This window comes from Mastigoproctus giganteus, chromosome 7 (assembly GCF_048544385.1).
Source record: "Mastigoproctus giganteus isolate SK-2022 chromosome 7, ASM4854438v1, whole genome shotgun sequence".
NCBI classification, from domain to species: domain Eukaryota; kingdom Metazoa; phylum Arthropoda; class Arachnida; order Uropygi; family Thelyphonidae; genus Mastigoproctus; species Mastigoproctus giganteus.
In genome coordinates this window covers 170892198-170913787 of record NC_143581.1, presented here as the reverse complement: position 1 = coordinate 170913787, position 21590 = coordinate 170892198, and the positions used below count along the sequence as shown (strand labels likewise).

The 21590-nt window shown below is 37.7% G+C and overlaps 1 protein-coding gene across 1 annotated transcript in view; it reads left to right on the top strand.

Annotated features, from left to right (window-relative positions):
• The window catches only part of LOC150083332 (death-associated protein kinase 1-like), a 574715-nt gene that overhangs the window by 339753 nt on the left and 213372 nt on the right, over positions 1–21590 (top strand). The window contains exons 11-12 of the mRNA XM_090377188.1: positions 5307–5405; positions 14680–14778. Of these exons, the coding sequence (XP_090233314.1) occupies positions 5307–5405; positions 14680–14778 (198 nt within the window). The remainder of the gene's footprint in view (positions 1–5306; positions 5406–14679; positions 14779–21590) is intronic.

The window sequence follows — 21590 nt, the reverse complement described above, 5'->3', positions numbered from 1 at the left end:
TCCAAGAACTTAGTAGTCAAAAGGTAACAAGTGTAAAAAAGAATCATGACTAAAAAAGATGGGAATCTAACTCCAACTAGAACCATCATTTTAACATTCAGTACTCCAGACTTACCATCCTCAATCAGAGCTGGCTATTTGAATTGCCGTATTAGACCATATATCCCGAATCCCGTTCGTTGCTTCAAATGCCAGAAATATGGTCATTCACAGCAGGCATGTAGAGGTGACTCCATCTGTCCCATATGCGGATCTAAAGACCATACTCAAGCTGATTGCTCTGTGGCAACCCCTGCGTGTCCAAACTGCAAGGGAAGTCACCCTGCCTTTTCCAAATCTTGCGAATTATGGATTACAGGGAAAAAAATTCAAAAATATAAAGTAGAAAATAAAGTTACGTTTCCTGAAGCACGTAGGCAAGTTATGTTGAGCATGCCTAGCAGTCGATCCTACGCTGTTCGCACTAGAAACTATGTATCCACTGGAGCACAAACAGATGTATCAATTCCGCCTAATACCTCAATGGCTAATTGGCTTAAATCTACCCTTTCAAATTCAAAAAAAGAAAATCCTCAAAATAAAACTAGCGAAGCTACAAATACCCCAATCAGTATCCCTAGTGATACTCCATCGGTCTCATATGACACAGAGCAAACGAAATCTGACACAGGTTCAAAACAAATGGAAACTCCTACCAACAGTATGGAAGTAGATGAGCATTTAGATAATGGGGAACCCATTTTGGAACTCCATGCAAATGACACCATGGATTCAGTACGCCCCTATTTTCCGAAAAAAGAAAATAAAACAAGACAGACCGAAATGCTCCACTTCTAAAAAACAGTCAGACCAATCGACCACAACTAAACTCAAATAATGTCTAATATCATACAGTGGAACTGCAGAGGACTAAGAAGCAATTCTGACGACATAAAAGATTTACTGATTAAATATAATCCGATAGGAGTATGTCTACAAGAAACTTTCTTATCATCTCAAGGCTTCACCAAAATTTACAAACTATACAATATATAGAAAAGACAGGATTTCGGAGTCTCCTGCTCGCGGAGGAGTAGCTGTGCTTATAAAATCAAACATACCGTCCAGGCAAATTCAATTACAAACTAGTCTAGAAGCTGTGGCAGCACGTATTTCAATCGGTATATCAATTACCCTAACTTCTATATATATATCCCCTTCTCAACCATTGTCAAATACAGAACTTGATAATTTGGTTATGCAACTACCATCTCCAATCTGCCTTTTTGGTGATTTCAATGGCCACCATCCATTATGGGGGTCGCCTGCGATTGACACAAGAGGCAAATTAATAGAAACATTCATGAATAATAACAACCTAACTATACTAAATTCTGGATCTCCCACTTATATTCACCTATCTACAGGATCTACTTCTGCAATAGACTTGTCAATCTGCTCACCAGCAATTTTCCCAAGTATGACATGGTCAGTGCTAAACTATCCTCTAAACAGTGATCACTTCCCAATCCTTTGCTCATTACAAACACGGGTAACTGCAAATCTCGAGCACCGATCCACCTGGAAGTTCAAGAAGGCAAACTGGGAGAGCTACTGTACCCAGGTCCAGTTAGACAGGAGTTATGTTCAGCAACATCCAATTGAAGACGTAACTAACTACATTACCAATCAGATACTAAATGCAGCAAAAAATTCAATTCCGAAGTCACGACCCCACAAGTGCTCCCACCATAACAACTGGTGGAACACAGATTGTTCTAATGCCAAGCGTGAGAAAAACCGTGCTTGGAACAAATTCCGTAAGTTTCCTACAACCAGTAATCTAATAGAATACAAAAGACTTAAAGCCAAAGCAAGGCAGATTAGGAGAAAAGCCAAGCGTGACTCCTGGATTTCATTTGCCTCAACTATCACCAAAGACACTGACCCACGATTCATTTGGAGAAGAATTAAAGCGCTAAATGGAAAATTCATTCGACCACCCTCTCCAATACTCTGTTGGAATGGAAAAGATCTCTCGGCACCTAAGGAAATCGCGAATGCGCTAGCAGAATCATTTTCTTCAATATCTGCTTCTGCTTCCTACTCCATCTCCTTTCAGCGCATCAAGGCAGATGAGGAACGCCGCAAAATTAACTTTTCCACACGGCTCTCACTTCCATACAATCAACCATTTAATATAACAGAACTCAAAGAATCCTTAAATAAATCTTCAAATAGTGCTGCCGGCCCAGACGACGTACATTACATCATGCTAAAACAATTACTTGAAGAGGACTTACGTACCCTATTGATCTTCTATAATAGAATCTTCTCAGAAAATGATTATCCACTTCCGTGGTGTCATTCTCACATACTTGCCATACCAAAACCAGGCAAAGACCCTTCTTTGGTTGACAATTATAGGCCAATATCTCTCACAAGCTGTATGGGGAAAGTTTTTGAAAGAATGATACATACGAGGCTTACCTGGATCTTAGAAGCAGAGAACCTTTTAACAGATCATCAGAGCGGCTTTTGTAAGAACAGATCCACTCTTGATGTCCTTATCAAAGCTAAATCGAATATTCGGAATGCCTTTGTCATGAAGCAACATCTAGTCATGGTCAATTTAGATATTCAAAAGGCATTTGATACTACCTGGCGACATGGTATTATTATGGACCTTTATCACCTAGGATTAAGGGGTCATCTCCCTCAGATAATTCAGAATTTCCTGCGCCACCGCTCTTTTCAGGTCCGTTATCAGAACGTATTGTCTACACCCCATATTCAGGAAGAAGGAGTACCACAGGGATCTATACTCAGCGCAACATTATTTGCAATTCGAGTCAACAGCATAACTAGAGACATCCCCAAAACTGTGGAGGCTTATATGTATGCGGATGACCTCGCCATCTCCTGCCAATCTCAAAGCATGAACACCATTGAGCGTCAACTCCAACTTGCCATTAACAGAATTGAATCCTGGATGTCGCGCAACGGATATCGACTAGCTGAACAAAAGTCTGCCACCACTCACTTTTGTAAGAAACGTGCTGTCCACCACCATCCTGAATTACGGCTAAACAATTGTCCAATACCAGTAGTAAACAGCATCAGATTTCTCGGTCTGATATTAGATAGTAAGCTTAACTTCCAAGCACATATAACATATCTACGAACTACTTGTCTAAAACAGTTGAACATGCTTCGATCAGTCTCATCCATGTCGTGGGGAGCTGATCGGTACTCCTTACTTCACCTGTACAAATCTCTGATCCGTTCACGCTTAGATTATGGTTCTCCCGTATATGACTCAGCTAGGAAAAGCACATTAGATCGGCTAAATGTCATCCAACACAGTGCCCTGAGGACTGCTCTGGGCGCATCAGGACTTCTCCCATGCAAAGTCTTTATATTGAAGCCCACGAGCCTCCATTACATCTTCGTAGAAAAACATTATTGCTTTTCTATGCTTCTAAGATCCAGAGTCTTCCATCGCACCCCAGTTGGGAGTATCTTTATCACACTCGGTGGGATTCCTTTTATGAGAATAAGCCACATGAAAATCGACCTGCTTCACTCAGGATCAAAGATCTTATTCTGAGTTGGAACATTGATTTAGCTGATATTTTTCAGAACACCACTGCACCTATTCCACCTTGGAAGTATGTTTGTGCCTCACATGACACACATTTTCTCCAGTGGGGGAAGAATGTCATATCTCCCAATAACATGAGACAGTTGCAGCTCAGCTCATGCTACCCTTAACTCCGATTTCTGTAAAATATATACTGATGGGTCCAAAACTGATAGTATGGTAGGGGCTGCAGCTGTTTTTCCTACATGTACAATTTCAGCCACACTACCTTTATCATGCAGTGTCTTCACTACTGAACTTTATGCCATCAAGTTAGCACTTAGTAAGATTATTGAACTTTGCATCTCACCCGCAATAATCTACACGGATTCCCTCAGTGCTATCAATGCCATAAGGAAGAATTTCTCCTCTTCTCATCCTACATTGAAAGAAATTCATTCCCAACTATTTTCCTGTAGTGTGTCCAATCAGTCAATCACATTTTGCTGGATCCCTGGCCATTCTGGCATTCCGGGAAATGAAAGTGCAGACTTTGCCGCTAAACATCCTCAACCCACTCTCTCACAACATCCTCAGGTTCCATACACTGATTTTAAACCTGTTATTCATAAAGCATGTTACAACAACTGGTCACAGATATGGAAAAGGAATACTAACAGCAAACTTTACCAAATAAAACAAGAACCAAAGCTGTGGCTCTCTTGCTTCAGACCAAACAGATGTGAGGAAGTGGTTTTGGCAAGGCTAAGAATTGGACATACGCATCATACCCATCTGTACTTGCTATTGGGAGAAATCCCACCTCAGTGTTCATCTTGTAACAGTCGGCTTACGGTCCGCCATTTTCTGCTTGATTGTCCCTTGCATTCAACCATCTGGTCAAACACTTTTCAATCAGTTTCCAGTCTTAACGTATCACCTGATTTATCTCACATTCTAGGAAACAATGCAAATATTGAAGAACTTTTAATATACTTAAAATGTATTGGCCTATACAAAAGTATATAACTTAACAATCATAAAGATAGGGTCATGCAATTAAACGATGAATAGACACAATTTGGCCTCAGTTGCCCTTGTGTCTTTAAACCCAATATCAACAACAACAACAACCACCGCATATCCTGGAGCAATATGGCTTTAGTTGCTAATGCTCCTAAAAACCAAATAACAACAATCTTCTCTTCATTCCTATCATGTTGCGTTCAGTTGGGGGTGATTCCGCATTCAACTGCCATTTCTTGTAAACACAAAGGCGAATCGTGCATAAGCGAATTCGGTTCGTGTTATGTACGATATCATTCCCCTATTTATAAATCATATATGATTGAATTCGTGTAATGTAAACACGTGTTATACGAGGATTGACTGTACAAGACAAAGGTTGGCTTTGGAATTAACTGTTAATTTGAGTCTTTAATTTGATGAGGTTGTTGTTTTACAAAGGTTTATTCGTGCTTGTCAAATATTATTTCTTACACACTCCTACACACACTGTCCTGACAGACAGATTAAACCAGTTGTTTATATTTTTATTATGTTATCCTGAGTACAACAGTTATGAAAAGCTAAAACTGCATAACCAGTTGTTTATATTTTTATTGTACTATCCCTGAGTACAGCAGTTATGAAAAGATAAAACTGCATAATCATATTATCTTCTAATAATACTATTGCATGCATTACTTTATTTATTATTTTATTTTATTTCTAATAATAACAGCATGGGGAGACAGCTGTTCATATTGCTGCTGGTCTTGGACAGTTAGAAATACTGAAGTTTCTTTACACAAAAATTGCCGATATTCATGCTTTGGATAGCGTAAGTATATTTGGCACCAACTGTAATGGAGCTTTATTTTAATTGAAGTACAATTTAATTATATTTATAAGATGATTAATAAAATTGCTTTGTAAAATTAATTTTAATAAGAGTTTTGCATTTTAGGTGCATTTACATACATGCACAGACACACAAAAACACTGTCTAGTCTAATCAGTATACTTAGTACTGCCACCACACGATGAGGCATGTACTCTGTAAGACCTCTGAACTTTGCAGGAAGTATGTTAGTGTTGGCATTAGTAGTGGTAAATGATGAAAGAAATCAAGCTTATACAGCATCAGCCAAAAAAAACAATGCTTTCCATTTGACCTCTCCATTCCCTCCAATAGTTGGTCTAGCTCTTCTTGAATTTATTTAAGCTATCAACTTACACAACAGATGGAAAGATGGAAATTTGTTCCAGCAATCAACCACCCGCTGGCTAAAGGCAAATTCCACACATCAATTCTGCAACCGTCCTTCCTCAGTTTGAATTTGGGCCCCCTCGTGTGTGGTCTGAGCAAGAGGAAGAATCCCATGAGAATTGAACTTGCTCAATCCATTCAAAGCATTAAACGCCTCACTCTGATCACCTCACAGGTGCCTAGTCCCCAGATACTGAAATTTGCAGAACTGAAGCCTTACTTGATAAGAGCACCCCTTTGATCCACTCACCAGTCTAATAATATTCCATCAGTGGGAAAAATGGCCATTAATATACAAGAAGAAAAAATTGGTAGATGAACTGAATATTGGGGAATACCAGCATTACTGGAGAAGTTAGAAGACAGACAACCATCTACCATCACCCTATGTAGGGGACAAGAAAAATAAAGCACATGTGTACTCTGTACGCATGAAAGATGTTTTATGTGAAAACATCTTTGACAAAAATGGGAAACGGAAATGATGCAAATTATGTCACTTCCTAAATGAAATTTTCTGTTTATAATCCGGCACGACAACCAAGTCAGTAGAGTTTACAATAAATCATCAATACAAATATTTATCATATTTAGTAGTCACTGGCTTGAACCCCGGTCCACTCAAGGAACACTGTCGCTCCTGACCACTCGGCTACATCAGGCTGCTAATGCAGGCATGTGCCCACAATTTACTCTACTGAATCAACATTAGTGACTGCATTAGCATCATTTAGGAAGTGATGTCATTTGCTTCATTTCTGTCTGGCATTCTCATTACCAATTGGTTTTGCTTCACTACAAAAATGTAGTAGGTGCTGCCAAAGATGTTTTCACTACATTAGCATCATTTTGGAAGTGATGTCACTTCTGTCTGACATTTTCATTACCAATTGGTTTTGCTTCAGTCTGAAAATGTACTGGTGCCACCAAAGATTGAAAAAAAAAAAAAAAAAAAAAAAAAAAACAGTCAGAAATTTGTAAGATGGGAGCTTGTTTAGAAGATGTTTACATGAGAGATTGTTTAGAATTGTGGTTTCTGAAAAAAAACAGGCCCACTCTAGGCCATTTAATTAGACTGGAAACATCTGATGCTTTCTTAAAACAAAAGCATCTAGTGTCAGTGTTTGTTGATATGGAATAAGCATATGACAAAAATGGTTTTCCCATATTTTGGGAAATGGCGATTTGGAATTTTAAAAAGCATATATGTCCTCGTGATCTTAGAGGTCACCTTGTTTTTATTAAAAACTTTTTATCCAATCGATCTTTCCAAGTTCATGTAGGATCCGCCCTCACGTTCCTTTTCCAGGAGGAGGGAATACTGCAAGGTACAGTTTTAAGAGTTACACTTTTCACCATCAAAGTAAATTCCATCACAGAACAACTTTGTCAACTGTAAAATAGCACCATATATGTTGATAATTTTAGCATACTTTCTCAGTCATGCACATGAGGGTTATTGAAAGACAAATGCGTCTACCCATTGATCACCTGAACTACTGATCACTGGCTAATGGATTCAAGTTCTGTCTGCAATAGACAATTTGCTTTTGTTTCTGCCATAAACATAATCTTCATCCTGAACCTTAATTCACACTTGGGTAAAATGCTATTCCACTACAACTAGACACAAAATTCTTGAAACTTGTATTTGATAAAAAGTTGACTTTTCTTGAACATCCATCAACTTCATACAATGTGCACAAGAAGCTTGAATATTCTCTCTTGAATATACTTCTTGGGGTGTGGACTGATGCATGTTACTTCGCATCCACCTTGCACTTGTATGATCTTAAATAGATTACGGGTCCCAGGTATAGGTATCAGCAAGAAACAGTTTATCTCAATGGTTTGTTTGTTGTTTGGTTTTTTTAGGAGCATTAGCAACTAAGGCCATATTGCTCCGGGAATATGCAGTGGTCATTCCCTGACCTTTCCGCATCCTCCATATTTGGTAGTGACGGGCTCGAACCCCGGTCTAATCAAGAAGCGTGTGCTATGCACTGTTGCTCCTTCCCACCTGGCTACAGAGGTGCCTTTACCTCAATGGCTGGATCCCACTGTCAGGCTATCTGTACTGTTACTGGAGCATTTCAATCATCTGTCCAGAGCCTATATGTGTGGGAGCAAACGAACCACCATTATCACTGTGATGTAAACAGTTTTCTCAAAAGTATGCTTTAAAAACTGAAATCCCGGCGAGACCATCGCACACGAACATCCATTTTTGAGTTACGTTGTCAAACCCGTCAAATATCAAACTGCCAGTTGTCCTTTTGGTATTCGTCTCTAAGTGCTACTCCAAGATTTAAATATCATATTAGACACGATTGCTGAAACACCAAAGAAAACCCCCTCCACCCTGGAATGCTCATGTTCCAGTATGCAACTTTTCCCTTTAATACCTTGGAAAAACTTTCTGTGTAAACTGGCAAGTCAGAATGTTCAGCGGAGTATAATACTCCTTCATTTATCTACCTGCAGATCCATTCAGCACACTGAGGTGAGCATTCTGACTTCTTTCCACTTTACACAGTCAGTTCAATGTCGGAATCATTTGTAGAAATCTGCTGTCTTTCCTGACACTGCTATATATCTGAACAGATTCTCCCTGAATGCAGCATGTACATTGCAGAGCTGTGCATTATAGAGTTAGTCTTGGATCATATGAGTACCTGCCAGTACCAACAGTTTATTATATATTCAAATCTTTAAGCGTGTTACAGTCTTTACTATTGGCAAGGTGCAGCAGATGATATATTCACCCGGTGCATTTGATGTCCACTTCTGCTGGATCCCTAGCTGCATTGTCTGTCTCTACTATCGGCAAGGTATAACTCACCCGGTTCAGCAGATGATTTGTTCTCTTTCAGAATGTGCATTTGAAGTCCACTTCTGTTGGATCCCTAGCTACATTGTTTGTCTTTACTATCAGCAAGGTATAACTCACCCAGTTCAGCAGTTGATATATTCTCTTTCAGAATGTGCATTTGATGTCCACTTCTGATGGATCCCTAGCTACATTGGGATTAGGGGAAATGATTTGGTTGATACTGCAGCCAAATTAGCTAATAATCATTGTCTGTCAGTCCCCTATACAGACTACAGGCAAATAATACACAACAAAAAACACTCCCAATGGCAGGATTCATGGAATAGACAGACTACAAAAAAATCACATACGACAAAGCCTGTAATTGAACCATGGCAGTTAGTTTGCACAGGAATCGTAAAGAGAAAGTTGTTTTTTCTTTACTCCGCATAGTAGTAGTAGTAGTAGTAGTAGTAGTGGCATATGATGCAAGAAAGTAAGTGTATGAGTTTATGCAGCATCAGCCAAAAAAAAAAAAACACACCATTCCCTCCAAATGCCTGTTCAGTTCCTCCTTAAATTTATTTAACATATCAACTTCCACAATGACAGATAGAAGTTTGTTCCAGCAATTAACCACCTGCTGGCTAAAGGCAAATTTCTGCATATATATTCTACATCTGTCTTTTCTTAATTTGAATTTATGCCCCCTTAGGTTCGTAATCTGAACAAGTGGAAGGATCCCATCAGAATTCAGCATGCTCAACCCATTCAAGGCCTTATACACCTCAATAAGATCACCGCGCAGGTGCCTAGTCTCCAGCCACTGCAATTTGCAGAACTTAAGCCTCTCTTGGTAAGAGGATCTCTTCATTCCCCTCACCAATCTTGTTGCCCTTCTCTGTACACGCTCAAGCAAATCTACATCCTTCCTAAAATGAGGCCTCCAGACCTGTACGCAGTACTCAAAGCGTGCCTGACCATTGCCTTATACAGAGGGAAAGTCACCTCCTTTTCCCTGCTAGCAAAATTCCTATATATCATTGACAAAACCCCATGACCTGCCCTGGCAGCCTGTCTGCATTGCTCAGAAAACTTCATTTCTGACTGCACAATTACTCCCAGGTCTTTTTCATTTTCTACCACTTTAAGTGTAGTACCACACAGTTGGTGCGTTGCTCTGGGGTTACTTCTACCCGTATGTTTTATGTGAAACTTGCCACTTCTTAGCCCATCTGCCCAAATTATCTAGATCCTGTTGCAGTAGCACACTGCCATTACTGTCATTAACAACCCTGCCAACCTTTGTATCATCTGCAAACTGCGACACTAAGCCTGATATACCTTCATGAATATCATTGATAAATATAAAAAACAACAGAGGACCCAACACCGTGTGGGACTCCACTAATAACATTAGTCCACGAAGAGCAGCACCCATTAATTACCGCCCTCTGTCTTCTCCCACTTAACCATCCTTTATCCATTGTAGCAACTTACCCTTAATACCATTCTGCTCCAATTTGTACAATAGTCTTCCATGCGCAACAGTGTCAAAAGCTTTCCTGAAATCCAAATATATGATATCAAAATTATTTTTTGCATCCAGTTCCTTTGTAACCACATCATAATATCCTATCAAATTTGTCAGACAAGACTTTCCCTTAACAAACCCATGCTGTGTCTGAATTATTGCTGCAGTCTTGTCTAGATGATCCTGCAATGCATCTTTAAAAAGTGGCTCCATTATTTTACCAGGAACAGAAGTTAAACTAACTGGTCTGTAATTACTCGTGTCACCCTTTGATCCCGCTTTGTGAATTGGGGATACATTTGCACATCTCCAGTCCGTGGGGGACCTCTCCTGAGTCCAAGGATGCTCTCATAATTATGGCTAAGGGTTTGCTTAGTTGCTCTGCTGCCTCCTTTAATATAACTGGATAGATCCCATCCACCCCAGGTGCCTTTCTTATGTTTAACTTCAACAATTTCTCCTCCACTTTGCTCTCAGTTATTACAAAATCATTAAGCACCCTGCTACAATTTGATAACCTTCTGCCATTTTCAAACCTTAATAACTCCTCGTGTGAATATAGATGCAAAATACTCATTCAGTTTGTTTGCTATCTGAGCAGGATCATAAGCAGTAGAACCATCAATATCAAGTGGACCAATCAGATTCATCCCCTTCCTTTTAGAGTTTATATAAATAAAGAAATCCTTGCTGTTTTTCTTAGTATCTTTTGCCACAGATTTCTCATAATCTGCCTTCACTTGGCCTAACCTCCTTTGTGACCTGATTACAGACTAGCTTATATCTACCATAGGCTTCTGAATCGCTTGATAATTTATATGCATCTCATTCATTTTTCTTCTCTGTCACGAGTCTCATTAGTTCATTTGATATCCATTTAGGCCTAAACCTTGAACAATATTTCTTAATAGGTATGAAACTTTTAGTAGCATCCACGATTAATTCCTTGAATGCTTCGCACTTAGAATTTACTGTTGGTAACATCGTCAGTCGATCCCACTGTGCAGAATTTAAAAACTGTCTGAGACCACTGTACTCACCTTTACGGAAGCAAAAACCCTTTCCTTTACCCCTGATGGTAATTATATCTTTAAGTAAATCCCACATCAGTACACTGTGATCACTGCCACCTAGTGGTACCTTTATCTGCAAATTCTTAATACACGAATGATCATTGCTGATAACCAGATCAAGAGTATTACCCTCTTTGGTTGCCTCTTGAACATGCTGCTGCAGAAAACAATCATCCAATAAATGCAAAAAAGTCTTACTAGTGTGTGAGTGACCAACCCTCCAGTTCCAGTCAATATCTGGGAAGTTAAAATCTCCCATTATAAGACATTCTGATTTACTAGCCCACTCTATTTCTCTCTACAATTGTTCACTGTACTGATTTGAGTCATTAGGTCTATAACACCCTCCTATTATTATTTTTGCTTTTGCAGTGCTTATGTCACACCAAACTGACTCAACAGTGCACTGTTCATCTATATCAACTTGATGCACTTCTTTTGATTTTGTTTTTCTTAATTAACAGCATAACACCTCCTTCCTTCCTATCCTTTCTGTACACATTGTACTCCCCAAATTCCAGTTCTGCAATCCTTATATCTGTGTGACACCACGTCTCTGTTATCCCAACAATATCCACCTTTGATGTCTTGACCAGCACTTCAAATTCATCAAATTTATTTACTATACTTCTAGCATTGGTATACATGCAAGTACTCATGCACCTATTCTTATTCTTTGTTACCCTAACACATCCTATATACCCGCCTGTTTCACGATGACTGGCATCAATCCCTGAAATCCCCAGCACCCCTCGCTCCACCCCTCTGCCTGCTGCTACTTTTAACGTTTTAGTCTGTGAATCCCCCCAAGCTTGCAGTTTTCCGACCCACCTAACACTGCCTCGATAGCATCAGCAAATATTCTTTCACCCTTTCTATTTAAGTGTATCCCATCCCTGTAGATGCAGTGTCTTCTGTTAACAAGTACAGACCACGCTGAAAAAAATTCTACCCCTTGAGCCTTGCACAATCTTTCCAGGGCCGAATTGATTGACAAGGCTCTCATCATGTATTCCCTCCTATCGTGTCTGGGCAGAATTGCAGACACTTTGAAATTTAATCCTGTCATCTTGCGCATTTCCTTTCGCTTAGGGCCAATGACCCTCCTGTGTGTGTGTGGTCCTATGACACTGTTCTATCTCTTAAATACATTTTAATTGATTGCACAGATTTTACTGAATCATGTTTTACCACTTTTAACCATCTGACTTAGCCTTATACCCTCAGTTAGATTTTATCCAACAATTACAATGTGTCAGCTCTTAAAATTTTTACAACTTAATCAATTTATATATATACATATATATAAAATAATGCATATACAGTTGGACCTCGCTTTAATGAACTTCCATATAGTGAATTTTTCTTTATAGCAAACTTTTTTTGAATTCCCCTTGGTCATTACATTGAAAATAGTTTCTGTATAATGAAGAAAATTTCCATATAATGAATTGATTTCAATAGACCCGGGTATGCATTGTTCACACCTCTGGCCTTTAGGCAATAGAGCTGATGCTTTAGAAAGCACGAATTAAGAACTAAAAGGATTAAGAATTAATCCCTTTAGCTTTTAAGAGCTAAAGGGATTAATTCCACTAATTAAGAGCTAAAGCATTTTACAATTTAGTAGTGCCCATAAAACCCTGCAGAAGGAAACTGACCAACTGTGGCACAGGATAGAAAAAGATTGAAGGTTTTGGGAGAGGCCTTTGCCCAGCAGTGGGTCAGCAATGGCTAAAAGGAAGAAATTAGACTTGTACATCCTATACACTACTGTACCGAGAAGTTGCACTGGTTACCTGCTATCTATGTGTCCACAGCCATTGGCAAAGATTAAGTCATATTCCCGATGCAGGCACTGGGTGTGATCAACCTGTTTTCTACTGTAAGCATACTATTAGAGAATTAGGAGAGAGTGATTTTTCTTTATCCCGGAAATTCATTTGTTGTTCGAAGAAATGAGTCATCCACACTTTCACTAAATTTCACTTGTTTCTGTTTACATGGTAGGTACAAGTGGTCCCTGATTTCAGTAATATGTTAACCATTCTGAAAAACTGTGTTTCTATTTTCAAACTGTTTGAGGAAATGGGACTTAGTCGGAAAGTGCAAAATTATGCCTGTAGATGAAGATGTAGATGAAGCAGTTTTTAAGTGGTTGAAGTTGATTGAAGACCAAAATGTGCCAATATCAAGGCCATTAATAAAAGAAAAGGCTATGGAGTATGCATCTTTTCTGGGGTATAAAACATTCCAAGGCAGTTCTGGTTGGCTGGACAAATTTAAAGAGTGCCATGGCGTAATCGAAAAAGTTATTTTTGGCAAAACTGCAGTTGCAAACGAAGAAGACTATATCCATTGGAAAGAAACAGTGAACAATGGATTTTAAATTTCGATAGAAAGATGACGAAAGAAAACAGAAAAATCGCGTTGATTGTTAACAACTGCTCTACCTACCTTCACTTGGTAATTTTGAAATTTACAAGTGTGAAGTTTGTTTTCTTACCTCCGAATACCTCATCTAAACTGCAGCCAATGGGCAAAGGATTTGTAAATGCAGTACCGAAGGCACTATATTAGCCTATATTAGTGAAATATAGTGATTAGCCTATATTAGTGAAATATTGGGACAGACCAAAATAATTCACTTAGATAAATTAATGTTTCTTGTTCATCTTTGTCTTTGTTAATGAGGGATATCTTGAGAATAATCGCTTTTAGAATATTTTCATTTCAGCAAACATTTTCTGCTCATATCACTAGTCTTTGTCTTCTTAAAAGTAGAATTTCTTTTAAGTTGACCAAATAGAGAAAATGGAGAGTTTTTCAAATAAAAATTTGGTAAATTCTCATTCTCTCGAAATTAATGGAAACATAATTGTTTACTGTTTTCCAGATGATTCTGATGATTTTAGGGCCAGTTTATTAATGCTTATAAATTTTGCAAAGTGCAAACAATTCATATAAACTTAAAATATTGAATTGGTAGTTCCAAAACTCAACAAAAAAAAAAAAAAAAAAAAACTTTTTTTTTTTTTTTTTTATTCTTAAGACATTACGACATGTGAGTAGAACATATAAATTTTCATCATTATATGTTTTATATTTTTCAGATACTTCTAGAGGAGGACAAATTAAATTCCACTTGATATTCCACATGTTAAAGTGCAAGCATTACTTTTTTTTTTTTTTAAACATGCATGTTTCTAGAAATTTGCCCTCATCAGCAGTGTAAAAAAGTTCCTTTATTCACTCCTATTTTTGTGTATAGTATAATAACAGTGACTATATATATGTAGGAAGAAAGCCATTTTTATTCAGTTTTAATATCATATCATCTTAATTCATTGCTAAAATTTAGTACTTAACTTACTTGCTTTTTATATACCTCTATATTTATTACTTTTTTTATTTAATTTTTTACAGCATGGTGATAGTGCCATATACTGGGCTGCTCGTCAAGGACATGATCATGTTATTAGATACTTATACGAACAAGGAGTATCTGTGGATACACAGAACAAAGTAATAACTTTTTTTTTAAAAGTCTGTTCATGTTTTTTTAGCAACTTTTAAAAATTTACATTAGTATTTAGTTAAGGTGGTAGATGACTTTCATCAACTGGTGAAATACCACCACTTTGCTTATTGGAAGCTTGAAGTGGTGAAATCCATGTTTAGTCTCTAGAGCAAAGTTTCCAGCAGCCCCTCCCCCCATACTTCTCCTTCAACCCATGCACGCTACTAAGTACTATAGGTTTTGATACCTTTCGTGTCTGGGGTTTTCATAAAAAAAAAAAAAAAAAAAATTGAGGATGACTTGGTTAGTAATTGTGGCATGGGATGCAAGAAAGCAAGTGTATGAGCTTATGCAGCATCAGCCAAAAAAAAAAAAAAAATTACAAAACAATCCCCTCTAAATTTTTGTCCAGTTCCTCCTTAAATTTATTTAACCTATCAACTTCCACAACAGATAGAAGTTTGTTCCAGCAATTAACCACCAGCTGGCTAAACACAAATTTCCCTCCATCTATTCTACATCTGTCCTTCCTCAATTTCAAATTTATGCCCCCTTCGGTTCGTAATCTGAACAAGTGGGAAGAATCCCATCAGAATTCAGCATGCTCAACCCATTCAAGGCTTTATACACCTCAATCAGATCACCTTGCAGGTGCCTAGTCTCCAGCTGCTGCAATTTGCAGAACTTAAGCCTCTCCTGGTAAGAGGATCCCTTCATTCCCCTCACCAATCTTGTTGCCCTTCTCTGTACACGCTCAAGCAAATCTACATCCTTCCTAAAATGAGCCCTCCAGACCTACACGGTACTCAAGGCGTGGCCTGACCATTGCCTTATACAGAGGGACAATCACCTCCTTTTCCCTGCTAGAAAAATTCCTGTATATCATTGACAACACCCCATGACCTGCTCTGGCAGCCTGTCTGCATTGCTCAGAAAAGTTCCTATCTGATTGCACAATTACTCCCAGGTCTTTTTCATTTTCTACCACCTTAAGTGTAGTACCACACAGTTGGTACGTTTCTCTGGGGTTACTTCTATCTTTATGCAGTACTTTGCATTTGTCAAGGTTAAACTTCAGTTGCCACTTCTTAGCCCATCTGCCCAAATTTTCTAGATCCTGGTGCAGTAAAACACTGCCATTACTGTCATTAACAACCCTGCCAACCTTTGTATCATCTACAAACTTCGATACTAAGCCTGATATGCCTTCATCAATATAATTGATAAATATACAAAACAACAGTGGAGCCAATGCCGAACCCTGTGGGGGCTCCACTAATAACATTAGTCCACGAAGAGCAGCACCCATTGATTACCACCCTCTGTCTTCTCCCACGAAACCATCCTTTTATCCATTGTAGCAACTTATCCTTAATACCATTCTGTTCCAATTTGTAGAGTAGTCTTCCATGCGCAACAGTGTCAGAAGCTTTCCTGAAATCAAAGTATATGATATCAAAATTATTTTTTGCATCCTGTTCCTTTGTAACCACATCATAATAACCAATCAGATTTGTCAGACAAGACTTTCCCTTAACAAACCCATACTGTGTCTGAATTATTGCTGCAGTCTTGTCTCCTCATGTGTGAATGTAGATGCAAAATACTCATTCAGTTTGTTTGCTATCTGAGCAGGATCATCAACAGTCGAACCATCGATATCAAGTGGACCAATCAGATTCATCCCCTTCCTTTTAGAGTTTATATAAGTAAAGAAATCCTTACTGTTTTTCTTAGCATCCTTTGCCAAAAATTTCTGGTAATCTGCCTTCTTCTGCCTAACCTCCTTTGTGACTTGATTACAGACTAACCTATATATATCATAGGCTTCTGTGTTGCCTGATAATTTATATGCATTCCATGCATTTTTCTTCTCTGCCACGAGTTAGCTCATTAGTTCATTTGACAACCATTTAGGCCTAAACCTTGAACAATATTTCCTAATAGGTATGAAACGTTTAGTAGCTTCCACTATTAATTCCTTGAATGCTTCCCACTTAGAATTTGCTATTGGTAACATCATCAGTTGGTCCCACTGTACAGAATTTAAAAACTGACTGAGGCCGCTGTACTCACCTTTACGGAAGCAAAAACCCCTTCCTTTACCCCGATGGTAATTATATCTTTATGTAAATCCCACATCAGTACACTGTGATCACTGCCACCTAATGGTTCCTTTATCTGCAAATTCTTAATACACGAATGATCACTGCTGATAACCAGATCAAGAGTATTATCCTCTCTGGTTGCCTCTCGAACATGCTGCTGCAGAAAACAATCATCCAATAAATACAAAAAAGTCTTACTAGTGTGTGAGTGACGAATCCATAAGTTCCAGTCTATATCTGGGAAGTTAAAATCCCCCATTATAAAGATTCTGATTTACTAGCCCACTCTATTTCTCTGTACAATTGTTCATTGTACTTATTCGAGTCATTAGGCCTATAACACACTCCTACTCTTATTTTTGCTTTAGCAGTGCTTATGTCACACCAAACTGACTCAACAGTGCACTGTTCATCTATATCAACTGGATGCACTTCTTTTGATTTTGTTTTTCTTAATTAACAGCATAACACCTCATCCCTTCCTATCCTGTCTATCCTTTCTGTACACATTGTACTCCCCAAATTCCAGCTCTGCATTCCTTATATTCCTTATAGTCACAAGGTAAAGGGGAGAAAGAAGAAATGAGCAGGAAACAAACCTGGACATAGCATTTAATATAATTACAAAAAAAATTTATATATTTGGCCTATCATTTGAAGAGAGATCCAGTTTTTCTTTATACAGATTGGATCTACTATAAAATTCTGGAAACTTGCTGTATAAAAAGCCATTTGCTGTTGCTTTAACCATTTGCTGTATAAAAAGCCATTTGCAATAATACAGAAATTTTTTATAGGTAACCTCTGAATTCGCATAATTTTTTTAGGTTTTCAGCACGTACAGTGTAGACACTGAAATAATTAAAAATCTTAAGAACAATGGAGTCAGTATCTACATCAATTGCATATGCTCCATGCTGGATACAGTTATGCAGAATAGGGGCAGGGCAGCCCACTCCTATTAGCGATCGACCAAATAAACTTTGTAAATTTGAAAATACCATTATTCCCATTGTATTTCTGCATTCTTCCAAACATGGTGTTACAGTTATCTCCATCAAATGCAATATTTTTCTTATCCAGGCCACTTTTACACACTGTCTCATAAACGTTGCCAGAAATAGTAGCTGTGGTCTCATCTGACTTGCTATTTAATTCTATTAGCTTAACCTTTGAGCCTCCATTTATCCAGTCAAAATTTTGCACAAGAATAGGGAAAATTTTCAGAAATCCATGATTAGTGGCATCAGTGGAAACTCCAAAAAACTGTACATTCTGCAGGGACTCAACTTCTTCAACTGAATGGCCTGCCAAGACAGAATTAATTATGGCTTCAGCCTATTTTTGCACAAGATAACCTTCTAGCAATATCTGAATCAGAGCATATTGACTTTAAAAATTCTGCTGTACAAGACATTGATTTATAGCTGTGGTGATGCTTGCTTTATAGCTGTGGTGAACCCTTGCCACTGTATGGAAGGCAAGGTTTCCTTCAGCAACAAACTCTTGCATCAAGCCTTTTAGGACCATTTACTAAAAAGTCCGTTACCTTGCTGCAACTTTTTTCGAATCTAATGTTCTTTTTACGTTTCTCTGAATTCATGGGAGGTTCAAATCACCTGAACCCTTGTTAGCAACTGAGATGTAGCTTTCTGGACTGCAAACGATGCATTCCACCTTCTCATCTACTCTTCCCTTTCGAAAACCTGGATATTTCATCCTCAAGTCGTCCGTGAACTTGCACTTCCTTTTTGTCATAATGGATTTTCCTGAATTTATGTAAATTAAAGAATTATTTTAATTTAAATAGTAGAAATAAAAAATTATTTGAAGTGACTGATTACTTCATCAACTTATGATTGAGAAATATCTCATACAAAAGCTATGCTTACTCGTAAATAAATACAATGAACTGAAGCTGAACGAATCAAATTATTGTTTATAAGAACTGCTGAAAAAAGTATAGAAAATGTGAGATCTCTTAATTAAAAAATGTGGAATTGTAATCTTAATTAGAATGAATTTCAGGTAAAATAAATAATGAGAGAAAATTTATTTGAAACTGTCTACTCACTAAGAATGTAAAAGAGAATAAAAAAAATGGAGTAAAAAAGTCAAACTGCACGAACAATATGTCATTAACTCCAAACGCATGAAAAACTCCACAGTGTTAAATGATAAACTCCTCAATCTGCGTTGTTTACAGCCGGAAGTGGGGTTCTTGGAATTACTTCCGCAAAGCTTACAAATTCTACCAATGATAAGGATCAGGAGATTTTAAAATTTTAAGAGCCAAAATTCTAGATATTTTCAAAATTTTAAAAAATTTTTCCCGGACAGTCCATGATATGTAAAAAGTGAGGACATATCCAGGAAAATGAGGATGGATGGCAGCCCTAAGCATGCAACATCATTTTGACATTTAATTCACCAAATTTGCCATCCTCATTTAAAACCCTTAAATATCTGTGTCCAGCCGTAGATCCCTCACTTTTCGCAATGTTTCAAATTTCAGAAGTTTGGATGCTCCCAGACAGTTTGCTGGAGTGATGCTACTTGTGCAAACTGCCGATCTAAAAACCATGCACAAACTGAATGTAATGCCACATATCTACAATGTCCCAATTGCATTGGGGAGCATCCTTCTTTTTCAAAAGTATATGATCTTAGGAAATTAGGAAAAAAAATTTGCAGATATAAGATTGAGAATAAAGTAACCTACCAAGAACGGAGCAAAAAAGTAAAGTTAATTATGCCACAGCATAGATATACATCCACCACTTGGAATTACCAGATAGTAGCAACAAAAACAGAGGTGTCAGTTTCTCGGGACACATCAGTTGCGGAATTGGCAAGATCTGAGCTTTTGGGCAATCCCAATCTTCAAAGCCATGTCTAGCAGGCCAAAAAAAAAAAAAACCTGATCTCAATTCTGACAAAAATTGCTTCACACAGTCAAATAGCAAAGACACCACAAAGACTAGATACTATTGAGTTAATACAAGTAAATCAGAACAGTATGCACACTAATGATACTACTGACCAAGGTGAAACAGTACTTGATCTTGATACAGACGATCTATTGCTTAAAACATAGATGGTCAGGATTCTGGAAAGCCTATTTTTCCAAAAAATTAATAAGATAAAAGTGATTTGACACAAGCAAACAGTTGATAAAAATCAGACAGAATCATCTTTCTCTAGCAAAAGCAAATAATGCAGCATATCCTTCAGTGGAACTGCAGAGGTTTACACAGCATTATTTGCATTATGATGCAAATAATGTATACTGCACTTATTGACTGTGTAAACTGCACATATGGACAGAAGGGGTAGATCATAGAAGCCTTACTCAATTATCAAAACCTAACCCTACTTAACACTGGATCATACGTGCATTTCTGAGCAGGATCAACCTCTGCTATTGATCTTTCTATAAGTCACAATATATGATCAGTCTTTCCTAATCTGTTCTCATGCATAGAATGGAATGTGCTGAAGGACCTACTTGGGAGTGATTGTTTTCCCATAATCTGTAAATTACAAACATCAATACCACTACATATTTAAAACTGAATAAGAAATTCTCCAAAGCTGACTGGAAAACTTTCCCTGCATTTCCCTTTCTCCTCTTAACAATCAGATTATCCAGACTCAATCCATAAATATATTTCCCAAATTACCAAAGCAAATACTAGCAGCAGCAACCAATTCAATATCTTAGTCCAGTGGTCTCCAGAGTGGGTTGCGTGAGATGATCTGCAATAAATTAATGTTTATTAATATCCCAGGGGCTCACATCTGGTGAGTATGGGCTTTGCAATCTCAGGGTTCTGAGTTGGATAACATTCTTCTCTTTCTTGGTGATTCCCTTCTACTTCTGACTCTCTCTCTCTTTCTGTCTCTCTCAGGGTAACGCTGCAATTTTTTTTTGGTTAGTGCAGCATAAACCTCTGGCTTCCTTGCATTATATGGTTAATAATTATGAAAACTTTAGTTTTTCTAAACATAATTATAAATAAATATTTTTTTAATACTTCAGTATGCAGCTTTGTTTGATCTTGCGGCTTTATTTGATCATGTCATCGATCATGCATGTTCAAGTACATGTATTTTGTACTTGAACTTCAATTTAATTTCTTGTTTCGTATTTTTTTATTTATGATCTTTTAAAATTATATATGATTTTATAAATGTGATTTTAGATATAATACCTTCCATGTAAATGATTTATAAATAAAAAAAAATTAAACATAAACGGGGTGTACGCTAGTCCTTTTAAGTAAAATCAGGGTGCACAACCAAAAAACTTGGGAGACCACTGCCTTAGTCAATACATAATGGAAAATGCAAACATATTAACCATTGGTGGAATGCAATAGAGCTGAACAAGAAAGGAATGGAGCATGGAAATTATTTTGCAAGCATCCCACATGTTAAATCTTATTAATTTACAAAAGACTTAAGGCCAAAGTAAGACATATGAGATGAACAGCAAAAAGGACTGCTGGATGCACTTTGCTTCTACAGTTACTAAACACACAGATACCAGATTAATTTAGTGAAAAATGAAACAACTGAATGGCAAATACCCCACCAACATCCTCCTCCATCTTCAATAGAAATGGACAGGAAATAGCAAATGCCCTGGCAGAAACCTTTTGTAATGAATTAGACTGATCATAAGTTGCCAGTGCAACTTATGATCA